Raw genomic sequence first — 16657 nt, 5'->3', positions numbered from 1 at the left:
AAAAGCTGTGCTTGAAACAGAAAGCTTTAAATTGCCTGCAAAGGGTCATTTTGGTCAGGAAGAACAATTAAGTTCATTTTATTTTCAATTGATTCATAACTTTGTTCAGTAGAACTTGAAATTTCCATTAGTATCTTCCTCTACTTTGCACCTCCTACATTCAGTTTTAGTTAGTTTTCCTTAAGAGGGGAAAAAAATAAAACCACCTTGTTTTTTGTAAAGATCTATTCAGATTCCAAGACCATTGAAATTGTTAAACTTGGTAAGTAAAATACTTAGGGTCCTATAGAGGCCAAAGAGATATAAGAACAGATTATAAAATTAGTATTTGCTTGAAAGTTGAGCAAATATAATTTTACAGATGATATCCCACTTCTTTGACTGTAACTCCTTCAGTTATCATGACCTTTAAAACTATGCAAAGTATGCCTCAAAACAACCCACGGAAGTGAAAGAGGTCCTCTACTATGCTTCATGTTTAACTTCAAGCCATTGAATAAAAGCACATAAACACGTGTCTACCTGAGATATAGATATGTCTACCTGAGCAATTTAGTGTCTTACTGTTCTTTTTCTATGTATTTTGCTTTGTTTCTCTTTTTGGAATTGCAAGGAGTTGAAGAGCACAGTTGCCTGTCTTGAACACTGCTCATCCCACAGAAGGACTGTGCCATGAGATAAGAACAGAATGGAGCAGCAGAATGGCATGAATCCCAGGCCTCACAGAGGTGAGGTCTGGTTAGCTCATCCTGGTTAATGCATCCGGGCAAAAATTCGTCCTATGGCAAACTGTGTAAGGAAGCAACTGCTTGTACATATATCACTGGTCAAACAAAGACCACCCCAAGTTATGGGACAGATGGCATCTGCGACCACTAATGAACACCTAGGCCCACCCAAACATCCTTCCATGGATACCCAGAACTTGAACTATAAGAGAAGGCCCCATAGCAGGAACTTGGGATAAGATAAAGGTCATACTATTTTCTGGGTGTTTCCCCAGATGCAGGGGGAGGTTAAAAAAAAACTGCAGGAGAAGAACACATCACTGATATTGGACACAAAGAATACAGAATTTATGGACTACAAGGAAAGCCAAAGAAGCAACTGTGCTGAATCAGCTCTCATTAGGTAAAAGGTCATTCTGGCCAGGGGGACATCATGACCCATCAACTTAAAAAACTCACTGGCTCAAAAGAAAGGAACTGGGAGTGCCCACTTAGGTCTTTCATTTAAAGTGTGGGACACATCTGAGCAAAAATATAATCAGATAATTTGGACACTGGGAATCGTCTCCTTAAGCAGTGGGTAAGGAAGTATGCCCTCAGTATGCCCTACTCAGGTGACTTAACCTCTCTTTTCTTCTAAGCAGACAACACTTTAAAGAAAGTTACACACACAGACATCTGTCCAAGGCTGTGAAGCCACAGTCTTTGAACAAATATATCTGGCTTCAAATTCAGGCGCACAAAAACTGTGGCTCTTTTGGTCATCACTAAAAGACTTGTAAACAATACAAAGCCTTCGCATTCTTCAACAGTTGCCCATTGCATTCTGTATCATCCAACAAAACCCACTGTATTGTAGGGGTACATCCAGAACAGTAGCTAACAAACAATTCATTATTTATGAAAATAAAACCTTAGTATTCAGCCTGGATAGCTCTTTGCCACCAGCACCTTTTGCTGCTGTTTCCTGAAGCAAGAAATCAGAGCCTCCAGCATACACTGAGGTTTCCAATGGAATAATCCTTCTGCAAACAGAAAATATCAACCCTCTACACACTAAACGATTTAGAGTAAGTGATGAATCTAAGCAGTTATAGTCATAACTCCCACTAAACTAAGACTCAACAGACTTTGAGAATGAACCTTTCCCAGACTCACTGAGAATCAATCAGCCTTCAGGACAATCCTACAGGAAGCTTTTGATGTCTCTGATATTATGGGAAAACAATATCACACTCTGACACTGTTGACCTGTTCATAAATTTCTAGGCCACACATGTACCCCCAAAAGCAATCTTTCATAGACTTGAGATGAATTGGTGCCTTAAATAACCCTCTTCACATTCTGTATTTTAAGTCTTGCTGAGAAAGAAATAAATTTATAAATGTTCTTGTGTCTCAAATATCAATTCCATCACAGTGCAGTATCTTTAATAAGATAAGGGTTTTGAAGATACACAGCTGTGAATAACTTGGGCTTTGCTTCATGTGGAATTGTACCAAAACCACCTCACGTGGAAACTGTTAAAGGACTAGCTGCCCTCTTTCACCTTGACAGATCACTATTCATTTATTCAGTTTGTAGAATATCTTCCAACCCTTTCCATTCTTTTTTATTGATCTCTGTCATGAGAATCTGCTCTAGCTGAAAATTCAGCCTCTACAGAACTTCAGTGCCACAGAGCTGATTACCATCACCTGAAAGAAAAGGCATTTTATATTTCTCAGTCAGAGCTTCACACCAAATATTAAGCCTGCACATTAGCACTTGGAATTCAAAACCCTTCTCTTCAGTCTCTCATAGCAGCAAAGGTCTTCAAAAAAGAAAGAACTATGGTAGAAACCCTCTTCAGAAATCAAAATGCAGAGATTTTTAAAAGGGCTTGGTAAGTCTTCACCTTACCACTACAATAACATCACTTCATTGGGACCATTTATTATATGTGTCACACCTGATGATGAATTCTTTGAAATCAAAACATGATATTTTATGCTACCCTCTTCAAACCAGTACTTTTGATAGCTACTTCATCAGAAACAAAAATACAAGCAACATCTGAGGCTTCACTGCCTTATGTCTCCCTGACTGTTATGTGGCACATCATCCACAGTGTCAATGGATAGTTACTGAAACTATAACTGCTGCTCCTGAAAATGTGTCATGCACACACAGCTTACTAAGTCTTTCCCTCAGAAACATGTCTGGGTTGGGATTCTCTAAGTGAAAGGAACTAAGTGAGGCTGACATGTTCTGCTCTTTACACCATCAAAGATAATGACTACATTACAAGCATGTGAAAGTGAATACTGCCAGGATAATCCTTTCTGGTAACAGTTCTAATATGACACACACAAATGTTATATACATTTATGTGCAAATATATGATAAATTATCCCTTGAGATACTAAAAGGCACTGCAGTGTTACTAAGAACTTCAGTCTCTCAAAGTGCTGAAATATTTGTGTCAGTGGATTGTTTATGCAATAAAACAACTCTAATGGAAATTGCCAGAAAAAGTCAATATTTATCTCAGAAATCTAAATTGGGAGAATATCTGCAAAAATAAACAATTGACAAGATCTGTTGAGATAATAAGAGGGGAAATGAACTTTAATATGGATAAAGAATTTACTTGTAAATTTATTTTTGAGTGATCCTGTACTAAGATATTGCTGGTACATAGTGCTTCCTTTAGATGACAACTACTAGAAAATAAAAGTTTTGTTTTAAAAGCTTTTTTTTTCTGGATATACTCAAAGTAAACTGAAGTTTTTCAGAACAGGTTTGAAAATGCATAATATTTTATAATTTCAGCACTTAATTTGAAAAACAATAAATGGGCCTTGAAACTGTATACTAAGAAAAGAAATAAAAATTATGAATCAACTTTCCATAATATTAATGAAGGGGTTTTCTGACATGAGGTTTACACTTCTTTTAGAACATTCCTGCATTGTTTAATTAAAATGGGAGGATGACTTTTACTCAGATTTTCTTCTAGTAAGAAATTTCTTCTAAATTTCTTCAGATTTTCTTCTTTTTTTTTTTAAAGATACCTCAAAGACAAATTATATTATATATATATATATGTAGAGAGAGAGAGAGAGGGAGAGGTTTGTTTTTCCACATGGCTCTTCTTTGTGACTTCAACCTTTAGTAGAAATACAGCTGGAATCATTATTTGAGGTTCTGCATATACAAAAATCACTTACATAATTTTGATTTCTGTTCTAAGGATGCTCTGTGTTACACGAAGGAAAGGATGACCATCCTCTTACTTGTGATAATAATAAATCCTAATCTAAAGAAACCTGGGAATGTCCATAACCAGCCAATATGTACTCTGCCACCATTCCACACAGATTAATGAAGGCATGCTTCAGTAGTTATGGGATTTTGTATCCCCTTAATTCAGTGAACCCCATTTCCATCATATTATTGTAGTTGAACATTCTCAAGATGACCCAAACAGTGAATAAATGAGTGCATAAATTGCATTGTGAATTGCAGACAATTGTTTCATATTCACCAGTTATGAAGTTTCCCTGACAGATATTTAGATGCAGGTTATGAAACAAGAAAAAATATATCAGTCACGAGATCAGAAAGCAAAAGATGTAAACCATAAACCCAGATGAATCAGCTTTGGAAGTTCTGCTGATTTGTCCACTGGCATTGTACAAAAATTCTCTCATAGTCCTTGACCATGAATCATTGAGTTCTCTTATTATCTCCCAAAACTTCCAAACACCATCTCTAAACATGCTGCAGAGAAATTAACAGGAAAGTGGCATTTCTTGTCACCTACCTATCAAAATAGTTGTAAGCAATATACTTTCAATACAATAGTAAACGTTTTGATACAGTGACCCTTCTTATTTTGTGGGTAAGGTCAATTTTCATAAACTATCTACCTGACCCAGACTGAGGAACTGGCCTACTTGCTTAAGAAAACTTGGTAGTCATGACTTTAAACTTGAGAACTGGATGAAATAAATATAGGGACTATTTACAAGACTCAACATGCTTTGGAAATGGCTGCAGTATTTAAATGCTAGTGCTAATTTTACAGACTCAAGGCAACAAATAAAAAATTACTTACATTCATAAGCCTGAACTCTTAAATTTTTACTTAGTGTTTAAACTTCATAAGTTTTAATAAGCATTTCTTTTCATAAATCCTCCAGTATCCTTAATTCTTCCAAGAAATATTTTATAATATAATGCTCCCATACACCAGTACATGCTGGGGCCCAGCTGGCTGGATAGGAGTTTTGCAGAGTGACCTTGAACAGCAAGCTGACCAGGAGCCAGAAATGTGCCCTTGCAGCAAAGGTCATCAGCACCCTGGGCTCCATTTGGAAGAGATCACTTGGAGATCAAGAGAGATGATTGTTACTCTCTCCTCTGCCTTGGTGAGATAAATCTGTACTTCTGTGTCAAGGTCTGGGTTCCCCATGTGAAGAGAGGTACAGAACCACTGGAATGGAGTCCAAGAAGTAGCCAGAAAGTTGAGTAGGGGATTAGGGCATTTTTCATACGAGAAGAGCTGAGATTGCTCAGCCTGGAGAAGAGAAGGCTCAGCACAGACTTTATTAATGTATATAAATACTTGTGGGGAAGAAGTGAGGGAGACAGGCCCTGCTCTTTTCAGTGGTGCTCAGTGACATGACAAGAGACAATAGGCACAATGTGATATACAAGAAATTCCCTTTAAATATAGGAACATATCTTTTACTGAGTGGATGGTCAAACACTTGAATAGTTTGTCTGGTGAGACTGTGAACTCTCTACCTTTGCAGCTATTTAAAATCTGACAGGACAAAGCCATGAGAAAAATCAAGCTTACTCTGCTTTGAGCATGGGGTTTGAACTAGTTGATTTCCAAACATGCCTTAAAATCTTAGCTGCTCTGTGATTCAATGATTTTCAAAAAGTCAGTATATCACTGTGGTATTTTTCAAGTTCAAAACCATGTAAATACTCAAAATCTGCTTTATAGAAAATTGAATTTCTTTGTTTAGAACAAATCATTGGTGTTAACTTCTACCCATTACTGGTGACACTAAATTTCATTTTCAAGAAACTTACCACTTTGAATTATCATCTTGTACCTGACTGAATGTTATTGTAGCATTATACATTATATATATTTTCAATAAATTACTTGGGAAAACCTAAGCATCAACAGAAAATGATTTAAAGGACACTTCCAGTGTCATTTATGTATACCTCTAGTAAGCTATACAGTCACATGTACCAGTCTGCTGTCTTCTATTGCAGTTCACCTCCTAACCATGTCATTTCTATCACATGGTTTGCAAGTAAACTTTACTCCTTGCAGTTAATTGATTTTCAGGGAGAGGTAAAGAGGAAGAATATTTTTTTCTTCAAGATAGGCTGCATTCCTCAAACATGAGCATAGAAAAAGAATTAAATATCTTGTATGAAACATGAAATATTCAGAGACAGAGTTAAAAAATTATTTAATAATGATTTATATAATATTATGCTTTGATAATGAAGACATACTGAGTGGGTTGCTGGTAGTTATGATGTCCTTAACAAAAAAATCTGTGAAAAATATTTTTATTTTTTTCCTTCAGGTATTTCTCAGTAGCTCTAACTAGCAACATTAAGTTAGTGGTTCTAATAGGAGAAACAGTTTATCTGTTTCTTGGAAATCTGCTTCTTACACATTAGCATAAGACATAGAAAATAAGACTGTGGAAAGATAAGAACACTTGAAAATTATACAGAAAACCTTATGAGGAACTTACCTTGCCTACATACTGATAATCAGATCCTGTGTATTCCTCTAAAAGAAAAAACTGATTCCACATCCAGCCTCGCTTCTGGCGGTGAATTGCTTTCCCATCATTCCCTAAAGCACGTCCTCCAAAGCTTCTGGGTCTGAGATCAGGAGTCCTTCTGAAGAGCATTTCTGTATGGCAGGGATGTGGCAGCCACATCCAGAGCAGCAGAAGTAATAGGACTTGCTGTATTGTCATAGTTCTCCACTGCTGATGCTCTTCAAGCCAGGCAGCAGTGGAGCGTAAAGTCCTGTTTTTTCTTGGCTTGTTTTTTTATGTATCTAGTTTCTGATGCAGCCAAGCAGTTTCCAGCAGCTCATCTCTGAACTGTATACAGTAGCCAAATCCTGAAAGTAAACAGAGAAGAGACAATGTAAGTTGAAATGCATTCACTCCTTAGCATCCAACATCACTGCTGCTGTACCCTTCACATACAAAACATGATGACATAGAAAGCAATCTGGTCAGAAATATAAAGGTTAGCCATGTAGGGGGAACACTGAATATATCAGGAAGCTGCTGTAAGAATACTTCCTTAAAAAAAGTAAGAGTGCCATTTTAAAAAAATTCAAAACTTCTAAGAGTGTTCCTTATTTAGACTGGTGGATAAATATTGCTGAAACTTACACATTAAATACTGCTGCCTTTGTTTCAGATGTTTTCCACCCAATTTCATTTACAAGAATTTCAGTGTTTTATTAATCTTAGTATCAAGAGACATGAAACTCTAACACAAAGTAGTTTTAGAAATTACAAATGGTAAAACACCAGTTCTCCAGGGCATTTTAAATGGTAAAAGGAAATATCATATGCATCAGAAGAACTACAACATGATACGAAGCAAACTTTTAAACAGAAAAAGTTCTTGAGATGGTCTTGCAATATAGAGTGATGCGAGCTTAGCCTTAAAATGTAGGAGACATTTTAAAAAATATGACAGCCTGTTTTCCAACTATCCTGAAATACTGAATTTAATCTCATTGTGGGAAGTGATATTGCAGGGAGAAGGCAAGCCTCTCCCAACTGACCCTTTTTTTGTATCCACTTTTGTTTTTTCACTCTGCTTTATTTTATTTCTTCCATCATCTAACAGAATCATGAGATGTTATTTCAGCAAGAGAAATTCAGTCAAGTTCTCTTCACTTTACTTCTATACCAGCATTTAAAGAATAGCAGTTTTTGTTAGTGAGACCATTTGGTAATTGTTTGCTCCAGTAAACAATAATAATCTTTGACTTCTCATCTTAATAGGGTGTAGTTTCTGCAAACTTTAATTGAGGTGGTTTTGCTATTCTTCCTAGCATATTCCATAAAAAACAAGGACGGGTTGAATATTCTTCCACATGTGGCAAGAAAATCAAGTAGTAATAAGCTTGGGTTCTTTTTTTCTCCTCTTTGCTGATTTTAATAGGTAAGTAACGTGCTCTTCTCTCAATAACTTTACACTATATTTCACTATCATCTTAAATATTTTTATTTTTCAATGAAGAGCTATGTAAACATTTCAGAAATTCTTCCTGTATTTCAATTTGATATTGATGTGTTACTTAAGCTATTTCCGGTAAGCCTGTGTTGATTAAAAGAGCTTATAATAAAATGTCAGGAATTTTAAATTGGGTACACTGAAATACAGTGACATAGTTTAAAAACTGTGTGCCTGTGGGCAGGCATGTTAACAACTGAACAGATACTTTTCAGGAACCAGTTGTTGTCTTCAAGTCATATTCACTCAGGAGAACATTCTCCCCTCTCTCTCAGCATTTGGAAGTCCAAACAACTTCTCAAAGCCACTGCTATTAAGGATTTTGGCCCCAGCCTTGTTCTCAGTAACTCACAGATACACATTTCCATAGGTCAAAACAAACACCAAGTTATATATAATTTCGTTTACCCCTTTTCCCTTTCTCCTAAAATTTTGACGTTTACCTCATTTGTGAACTTTGATTAATACACAGAAAAATCGGTTCTAATATAAGCTGCTAATGATGAATATGTTGCATATGCTGAATTATATCAGCATGTACAAACTGGAGGTCCTCCACCTTGGAAAGAATTTATCACAACTCATACTTGCGTTCTTTTAAGACAAAGGTATTCTAAGTGAGAGAAGAGGGCAATGATTTATTCCATGATAATTATAAATATTTCTCAAAGACCTTAAGAAATTGAAAGTTGAAATTCTCTCTCAATTTCCCTAAAATTTTGAAAACTGTTTCCCTAAAATTTTGAAAACTAGTGGGTTTTTGAAAAGGGTATATAGAATTTTCTTCTCTCACTCTCTCTTTTTGTGTGGGTGTGGGTGTGGGTGTGTGTGTGTGTGTGTATGGGGGGAAGTGTTTCCTTTCTTTTTTTCCCTTTTTTCACTTTCTTGTTGCCCTCAGTATATATATTCCATTATCCACACATTATTATTTGATGTAGAAGTGTTGTTAAATGCCTCTTGGGAAATAATGCTTCAATATTAGGGGTTGTTATTGAATTTCCTTCTTGTTAAATTAGGTCAGCAGAATGAAAGCTCAGATGAAATTTGTTAAACTCACAAAAGTAGCTAATGTACTTGGCAAGCACAGCTGCTTAATGGATGTACATACCAGCAAGGACTTTTCTCTCCTTTGAGAGTCCTGTTGGAGTTCAGTTTCCTGCTTTAAATGTGATGAGTTTGATAGTAGTCTACTCTAAAGTAATAACATTTACCTTTAAAAATGAGCTAGCAAAAAAGAAAAAAACAGACTAAACTAATAAAAAGCATTGTATAAAGGTAAAATTTGAAGACAATTAGATGAAGGAAACCTTTTAATCCATAGCTACAGAAAGTAAACAGAAATCTGAGCTCTGTATTAGATTGCATATCTGGATTCTGTGCTGGAAGAGTGGATGGAGGAAGAAACATTTTTCATCTCTTTGCTTTTTTGGTGTTTAGGGTTATTGGTGGTTTGGTTCGTTGTTTGTTGTTTGCGTGGTTGTTTTTTGTTTCTTTTTAATTCCCTGGAAAACAAGATGGAAAACCATCAAACTTGTGAAAAAAAATTTAACTTAGGGGAGGGTTTGAGAACTCAGAAGAGTTTAAATAGCTTTGTTGGCTCAAGTATTTATTTTAAAAAGAATTTAAAGAGTTTAAAATAGCTTTAAATAGTTTTAAATTAAACTTTTTCACCAATCTTTCTCATCAAATCTCTCTCTACCTCTTTTCCCAGAAGATCACTTCTTGAATTTTTGTCACAATAGAAAAGAAACAAAGGGAAAAAAATTACAGCTTTTTAAAATCTATCAGATATGTCCAATTTCTGTGTAATATCCTCCTGTGTAATTCCCATATTTTTGTGTTATACCCTTCTAAATTACAGTAAAATTACTACAGAAGAACATTGTGCCCAACTGTGCTCTTGTTTATACAGGTTTGTGGATTTGTATTATTTCTAATGAGTTTTCTTGGAACAATTTCTATCATCATTAGCTTTCAGGTAACAGTTTTAAAACCATTACGCAGTACTTTCCACAGGTTGATCACTTCTATATTTCTCAGAACTTAGAAGAAAATGTTTTAATGCTGCTCAAATGTATTCATGTGATTTTCAACTTCTACGAAATTCAAAAAATACTATATATTGCTTCTCATTAATTCAACCCCTCTCTCCAATACTAAAACATAATTCATGCCATTTGAAACTCATCAGATTTAACATCTGTAGAAGATGGGCCATGAATGCTTTTGACTGATGCATGAGTCCAAGTTCCACTTACTGGTTCAGGAGACAGAACTTTTACACTAGGAATTTTATTTCTATATTAAGTTATGTCCTCTTCTTCTCTGTTTTTGGGTATTCATATATAGTTCCTTGTGGAATTCAGCAGAACCAAATTTAAAATAGAAAATTTAATACAGATCAAAACACTGTGTTTATTTTTTTAATAAAGAAATTTTAGTAAATTTCTCTTCTGAGGAGCAAATTTGAACAATAAAAATTTTACTTGGGATACCTACCATTTAAGAATTTTGTTCTGTATTTGACCTTGGTCAAACTTGAACTGAATTTTAATTATGTGACATTTCAAAAAGCTTGTTTAAGGAAAGATATTTATGCAATGCTGGTCCTGTTTTCTCCATTTCTCTTTCAGCTGGGAGCCATTCACAGCTCTAATCTTGTCTTTCAATCCTTTTTGCTATGTTTGTACAAAAGAAAGAAATTTTTGGAACTGAAGATGCTTTCTGAAAAATTAGATTAAATTGTGTTGGAATCTCATGAGGAGAATAATATTTAATTTTATTATACTGGAAGCAAGCAGAGCATATTTTGTTCTTGTTTTGCTCTTGCCCTGCAGAGCTGATGCCAACAGTGCTATTCTTATACATAGTCACAGTGAGACTGTCTTACTTCACCAAATTTTTGGACCCTCTCCAGCCACTGGTAGAGAGTTACCAACATGGTTTCCAGACCTTCTGTCATAGTTCCTCCGGCCTTCAGCCTACTGCCAAAGTTCCTATGGCCATCAGCCATGAGCCATAATTCCTACCATTTTGGTTCTTCCTTGAATTAGGCAACTTGCTAAGGTGCCTCTATTTCATTAGAACTATGGTTCCTGGCTTATGGTGTCAGAAATGAAATTCAAACCTCTGGCTAAGATTTGAAGTAATAGGGACTATTTAACAAGCTACTAAAAATAGAAGTAACAGGACAGCTAAGTGCAGAAAAAGCTGTATTTTCACTGAGCCTCACAAAGAGCCTTCAGCTCAAGTAGTTTAGTTGTGTTCGTTTATTTGCCATCTCTATCAAAATCAGAAATTCTAATGCTTTAGAGCATAGTGTGATGAAGCAAGTACTTTGAAAAGACAGCTTTGCAACAGCCTGTAACTCAAAACACAGCAAATCTCTCTCTCTGTATGTGTAACCCATTGGTGTTAGATATCCCTTAAGGGAAAAGAAGACTATACATTTTTATAAAGAATTTTAAGAGTATTTGAAACAGACAAATTAGGTCTGTCAAATGATCAATTCATAATGGATTCTAATCTCATCATTCCTTGTATTATAGATTTATGTTCATTACTTTATGTATTATATCCTAATGAAGTCAACTGAAGTAATTCATAATGTAATTGCTTGATTCTGAACTAAGAAGATAATTGGTAAATTGTCAATAAGCTGCTTATTTCATAGCTTGTAGCAGAACTCTTGCACACCACAGTGACCACACTTCAAATTATTGAATTATAACAGGAATTTGCAAAGTAGCAGTTATACCTTTGAACCTTATAATTCAGTCCTCTTTATGAAGTCCTGCAACCATTAATCTGCTTAGGAATTTGAGTTGAATATACATAGTCCAATGCTACACTAAAAAAAACCCAACAACTACCATTTCAGAAATAAGTTATTATAATTTTTAATACTAATAATATTTACTAATCCTCAAAACTACTTCATTCAAAGGAGTGTTTTGGGGAGAAACGTACTGAAAAATGAGCAGAGAAAACAAAGGAAAAGGAAATATTGAACTTTACAACTTTTGCTACAGAGGTTGATTTTTTTGGCTACAGGAGATTATATATAGACATACCTTATGTCTTTTTTTAAAGTATATTTATGTACTAAAAATTCTGTTAAAAAAACCCAAAACAAGTAAACATGCACTATACTAAATTCAAAGTGGAAGATTAAGGATGCAATCTATGTTCCACTGGTAGTTCAGTAATTGGATATCCACAACTATAGTTAAGTGAAGAGAAATCCAAAACATGGAAAAGATAACTCCAAGCTGATGTTAAACTGAAGAGGAAAAAGGTATTGAAACCCACTCCTCCCAGTTCCCCTCCTGTGAAGAATATAGTCCTCCACTCTCTAAAAATCTTTGGATGCCTCATCAAATCTTCTCCCATGTCTTCTTACAGAAGAGTGAGACCCTTAGGCTTAAGACAGAGTGGGACATTGAAAGAGTGAGCAGAAGACCAGAGAAAAGGCAGAAGGTATTAGTAAGTTATTTTGCATAACAATTTTGACTGTTTATTAATGAGGATTTTTTTTGTTAATTTGGTTATCTGGATAACAATAGCTAACAAAAATTCTTAGCTCTCTACATACACTGAATATACCTTTTCTGACAGTAAGACATTGAGAATGCCACACTATTATAGCAGTTTTCTACATAGATAGATAAATTTACCACTGTCACTAAAGTTTTGTGGGAGAAGTTATACATGCAGCAGTGACTAAATAGTGGGTGACTTGTGAACATGCAAACAATATTTGAATCTTTATAATTGCCATAAATTGTGAGGTATCCACAGCATTTTATTATATGTGGCACTCTGCTCTCCCCTCTAGATGACTCTTTCCTATCTGATTGCATATAATGAGTTAAAGTTCCACAGGGCAGCTACTCAGTACTCTTCTGCATGATAAGGATGAAGAAGTATAGAGTTAATTTAGTAAATTTATAGAGTATATAAGCCCTTCCTGCTGAATTAAAGAAAGAAAATCAAAGTATTTAAAAAAAAATAAAGACATTATCTGAAATTTGCAGAATGTAGCAAAAAAGTGAAAGATTGCACAGCATAACAATAAACTACTGTGTTGACTTGACACAGGCAGGCAGCCAGAACACCTACAAACTCATGTCTGAAATGAAAAGAGTAAAATCATTTCGTTACTCACTAATCAGAGGATCCTGAAGCAACACTGGGCAGAGACAGCCAGGAGGGAATGCAGGCACCATCAGGCTCAGTCCACCCTGATGGACAGCAGCCCTGCTGTTTACACACATTTCTCAAGGCCCTGTGTACATGTAGTTTACCACCATGCTCTGATCTCATCTGTGGCTTTTATGATCCTTGCTTTGATTTCTCCCAAAGCAGGGAGCTCAAGCATGTCTGTGAGACTGCCTCCAAATCTCTCAAAACACTGACAGACATCATCAGCAGTAGGTGTAACATGTGAGGTTTCCTGCACTGTTATTCTCCAGACCTTGGCATTCTCAGCTGTAAGTTTACCTGAGAGATTCTACTATCCCCCCTTGCCATTCTTCTGCTTTTAACCCTGTCCTCCCAACAAATACCTAGGCACAGTTCTGGAGAATATAATGCAGAAGTAGTATAATAGTTTTGAACAATCTCAATATAGTGGATTTTTTATCACTTATCTTCAAAAAGAAGGAAAAGAAAATGGGAAACAAGATATGTGGACAGGAATATTATTTTTAAGAAGTATGAAATAGTCCTTCCTCTCCACTCAGCCTCATTGTAAATTCAGCATTCAGTTTTGAGCACACATCTAATTATTTATAACATACAAAATATTGGACATCAGGCTAGCAACAAAATATTAAGGAAAAAAAATATTTTTAAGGAAAGAACAACTACACCTAGCTACCCAGTCTACAGAAAGAAAACAAAAGGAATAAAGGGATATGGTTGTAGTTTTTAGAACTACTTCTTGAAATTAAGAAATTATTTTCAATGCATACCACTGATAGTTTAAGCAATTTACTTCATTAACAGCCACAGTGATTTAGGTTAAGTGTTAACTGAAGCTTCCTATATATTTGCAGGGATAGTTGGCAGCTGAAGGATTTGAAGGACAGTCTGAGCAAACTGCTTTCTGAAATGGGCTGCCTGTAGCTGGTATGACCAGAGTATTTCTCAAGATATTTTCAAGTTTCATCCCATTGAATTCTATCCTTTCTTTTTCCATGCCATTATTCCTTTTCATTATGTCTTTCTATGTCTGGTGCCACTGCTACCAGTGACCACTGGAACCACTGGTCACCCTATTCTCCTGTATGAGTATGGATCGCTCATTCCAGATCAACTACATCCTTTTCCATTTATCTGATTTAATCTCTAAAGTGGCTTTAGATTTGCTTTTGTGGGTTGAAAGCAACTGAAATTCTCTTGCTTGCCAGCCAGCATAACATGCTTTTCCACATCAAATGATGCAGTCCAAGACACATGGTTTAGAGAAGGTCTTGCTAGACCTCTGAATTTCCCTCCATAAGATTTTGTAGTTGTATTTATCCCATAAATTGCCTCCTATACTCTCCCTGATAGTGAATTTAGCTCTTTCTTCCTCTAATTCATCCCATGTAAATCTTCCTAAATAATTATCTTCTTTGTGTTTAGCCTATAGCCATGCTGTCTTCTAAAACATCCATATTTACTATTAGTAGAGATTTTTCTTTTACAAAGAGGGTAGTCCTCTGCTTCATGTATTATAAAACCTAACTGAAATCCCAAAGCAGTTATAGCTTTTTAGTATTTGATCCTTCCTTCCTTCCTTCCTTCCTTCCTTCCTTCCTTCCTTCCTTCCTTCCTTCCTTCCTTCCTTCCTTCCTTCCTTCCTTCCTTCCTTCCTTCCTTCCTTCCTTCCTTCCTTCCTTCCTTCCTTCCCCTATCCCTATTTTCTTTTTTTTCCTTACATTTCATCTTTGACAGACCATGGCTTTTCAGGAAATAAAAATATCAGAAAATTCCATATTAATTTTGCCAAGAATGAAACCTGGGAGATCACTGAATATCTAGACCTGGTGACTATTCCTTCTTCCTGTAATGAAATTTGCCTGAGCAGGGTGAATTATAATGAATAATGCTGAACAGTTAAGAGAAAGACATTCTTTTCCTCCAGGGCAGGTGGAATTTTAAATCTCCTAGCCTTTGCTATCCAATACTTTCACCTGCCAGCAAACTCTAAGCCTTATTAGGGAAATAGAATAAGCACAGAAGCGTGCCAAATATCTAAAAACTCACTCTAATCTCATCAGGAGTTTATATCTTCAGCTCAGGCTGAAACCTTACAGCTTTAGAGAGCAGAGGCAGTTCACTAAAGCGTAAAGAATTGGGGCATTGAGAGACTGTGCCTGCTTAGAAAACTGTGTAATTTAATAAAGTGTTCATTGATGTCTACACAGTGGCTCCTCAAACTTGTGTTAGTGCCTGTGCCTGCAGCATGGATAGTCACATTCCTGCTAATTAGATGATAGCAGAAGGATTACATTCTTTCTTAGCAGTCAGGAAGAAATGGAAGCAACCATTTCTCACGAAAAATCACAGCTGAAATTAACAAGAGGATCAAATTTTAAGAAAGTTTCAAAAATACATTATTTTATTTCCCAAGTTTATTTGAATAAAAGTGTAAGTATTGCAAAATTCATTCAGTTACTGACAAATTTCATAAAACTCATATTTGGAAGAAAAATAAAATCTTGAATGACAAGAAGGTATGTTTGCAATGCATTTGGATTTTTTTCCTATAAATGTTTCTTAAAGTGCCGAAGTTTCACCTTGTGCTCAATTACTTTATAATTATTTTAGCATGCTAAAATTCTGCTATGGCTTTTTGTACTGTTCTCAGTTAATCTAGGAAAGCAAAAGTGTCCTCATGGGGTAATTGCAGTTTGTTGGACCATGATGATCTTATATTATGGAAGAAAAAATTGTAAGGAGTGTTAATATTCATTATACTAGTTTGCTGTGGCTGGATGAAATTATCAAAATTTCTTCACTTTCAGTGAGTCAGAATTATAGATCCTCTTTTATAACCTCATTCATAAGCTGCTACAAATGTCAAACCATGACAAGAAATCTTTTAAGAATATAACAGATACATGCATAGTTTATAACAGTCTGTAGCCTTTTGTGCCTTACATTAGACAATCTGCAGTACATTGCAGCATCATGAAGTGTTTTCAATTTAGGCAATATAATATTTGCTGTTGCCTATGCAATGTGAAACTATCTGTTGTATGAGGCATGCAAGAAGAGCTCCTTCTTCCCAAATGGTTCTTGCTTTAAACCACTACACAGCAGGCTGCATCTGAGATTTTTCAAAATTAGTTTTTCAGAGGGATTAAATGCAAAAATCTGTAAACCATATAATAAAATTTACCTTTTTTTTGCATATATCAGTAATGAAAAGGAAGTGTCTTGACTGGTATTGTGAAAGGATATCTGCTTTTAAGTAGAACATAAGCATGGCCATGATAAACTGATGATGTACATGGGTCAATTAGAAACTTTGGAGGGAAGAAAATTTTCACTTAAGAATATTTCTGTGTACTGTACAACTGAACTATAGTTACACTGGCATTCAAGAGTACTTTTCATGCTCAGAAAACATAATTTATAC

The 16657-nt window shown here is 35.4% G+C and overlaps 1 protein-coding gene across 3 annotated transcripts in view; it reads right to left on the bottom strand.

Annotated features, from left to right (window-relative positions):
- The window catches only part of LOC129121741 (cadherin-10), a 93244-nt gene that overhangs the window by 47801 nt on the left and 28786 nt on the right, over nt 1–16657 (bottom strand). For all 3 annotated transcript variants that reach the window (XM_054635208.2, XM_054635199.2, XM_077181889.1), the window contains exon 2: nt 6510–6889. In XM_054635208.2, coding sequence (XP_054491183.1) covers nt 6510–6740 — 231 coding nt within the window. In that variant the 5' untranslated portion in view covers nt 6741–6889. The remainder of the gene's footprint in view (nt 1–6509; nt 6890–16657) is intronic.

This window comes from Agelaius phoeniceus, chromosome 1 (genome assembly GCF_051311805.1).
Source record: "Agelaius phoeniceus isolate bAgePho1 chromosome 1, bAgePho1.hap1, whole genome shotgun sequence".
Taxonomy (NCBI): domain Eukaryota; kingdom Metazoa; phylum Chordata; class Aves; order Passeriformes; family Icteridae; genus Agelaius; species Agelaius phoeniceus.
The sequence above is the reverse complement of the archived record's forward strand: the minus strand, read 5'-3'. Positions and strand labels throughout refer to the sequence as shown.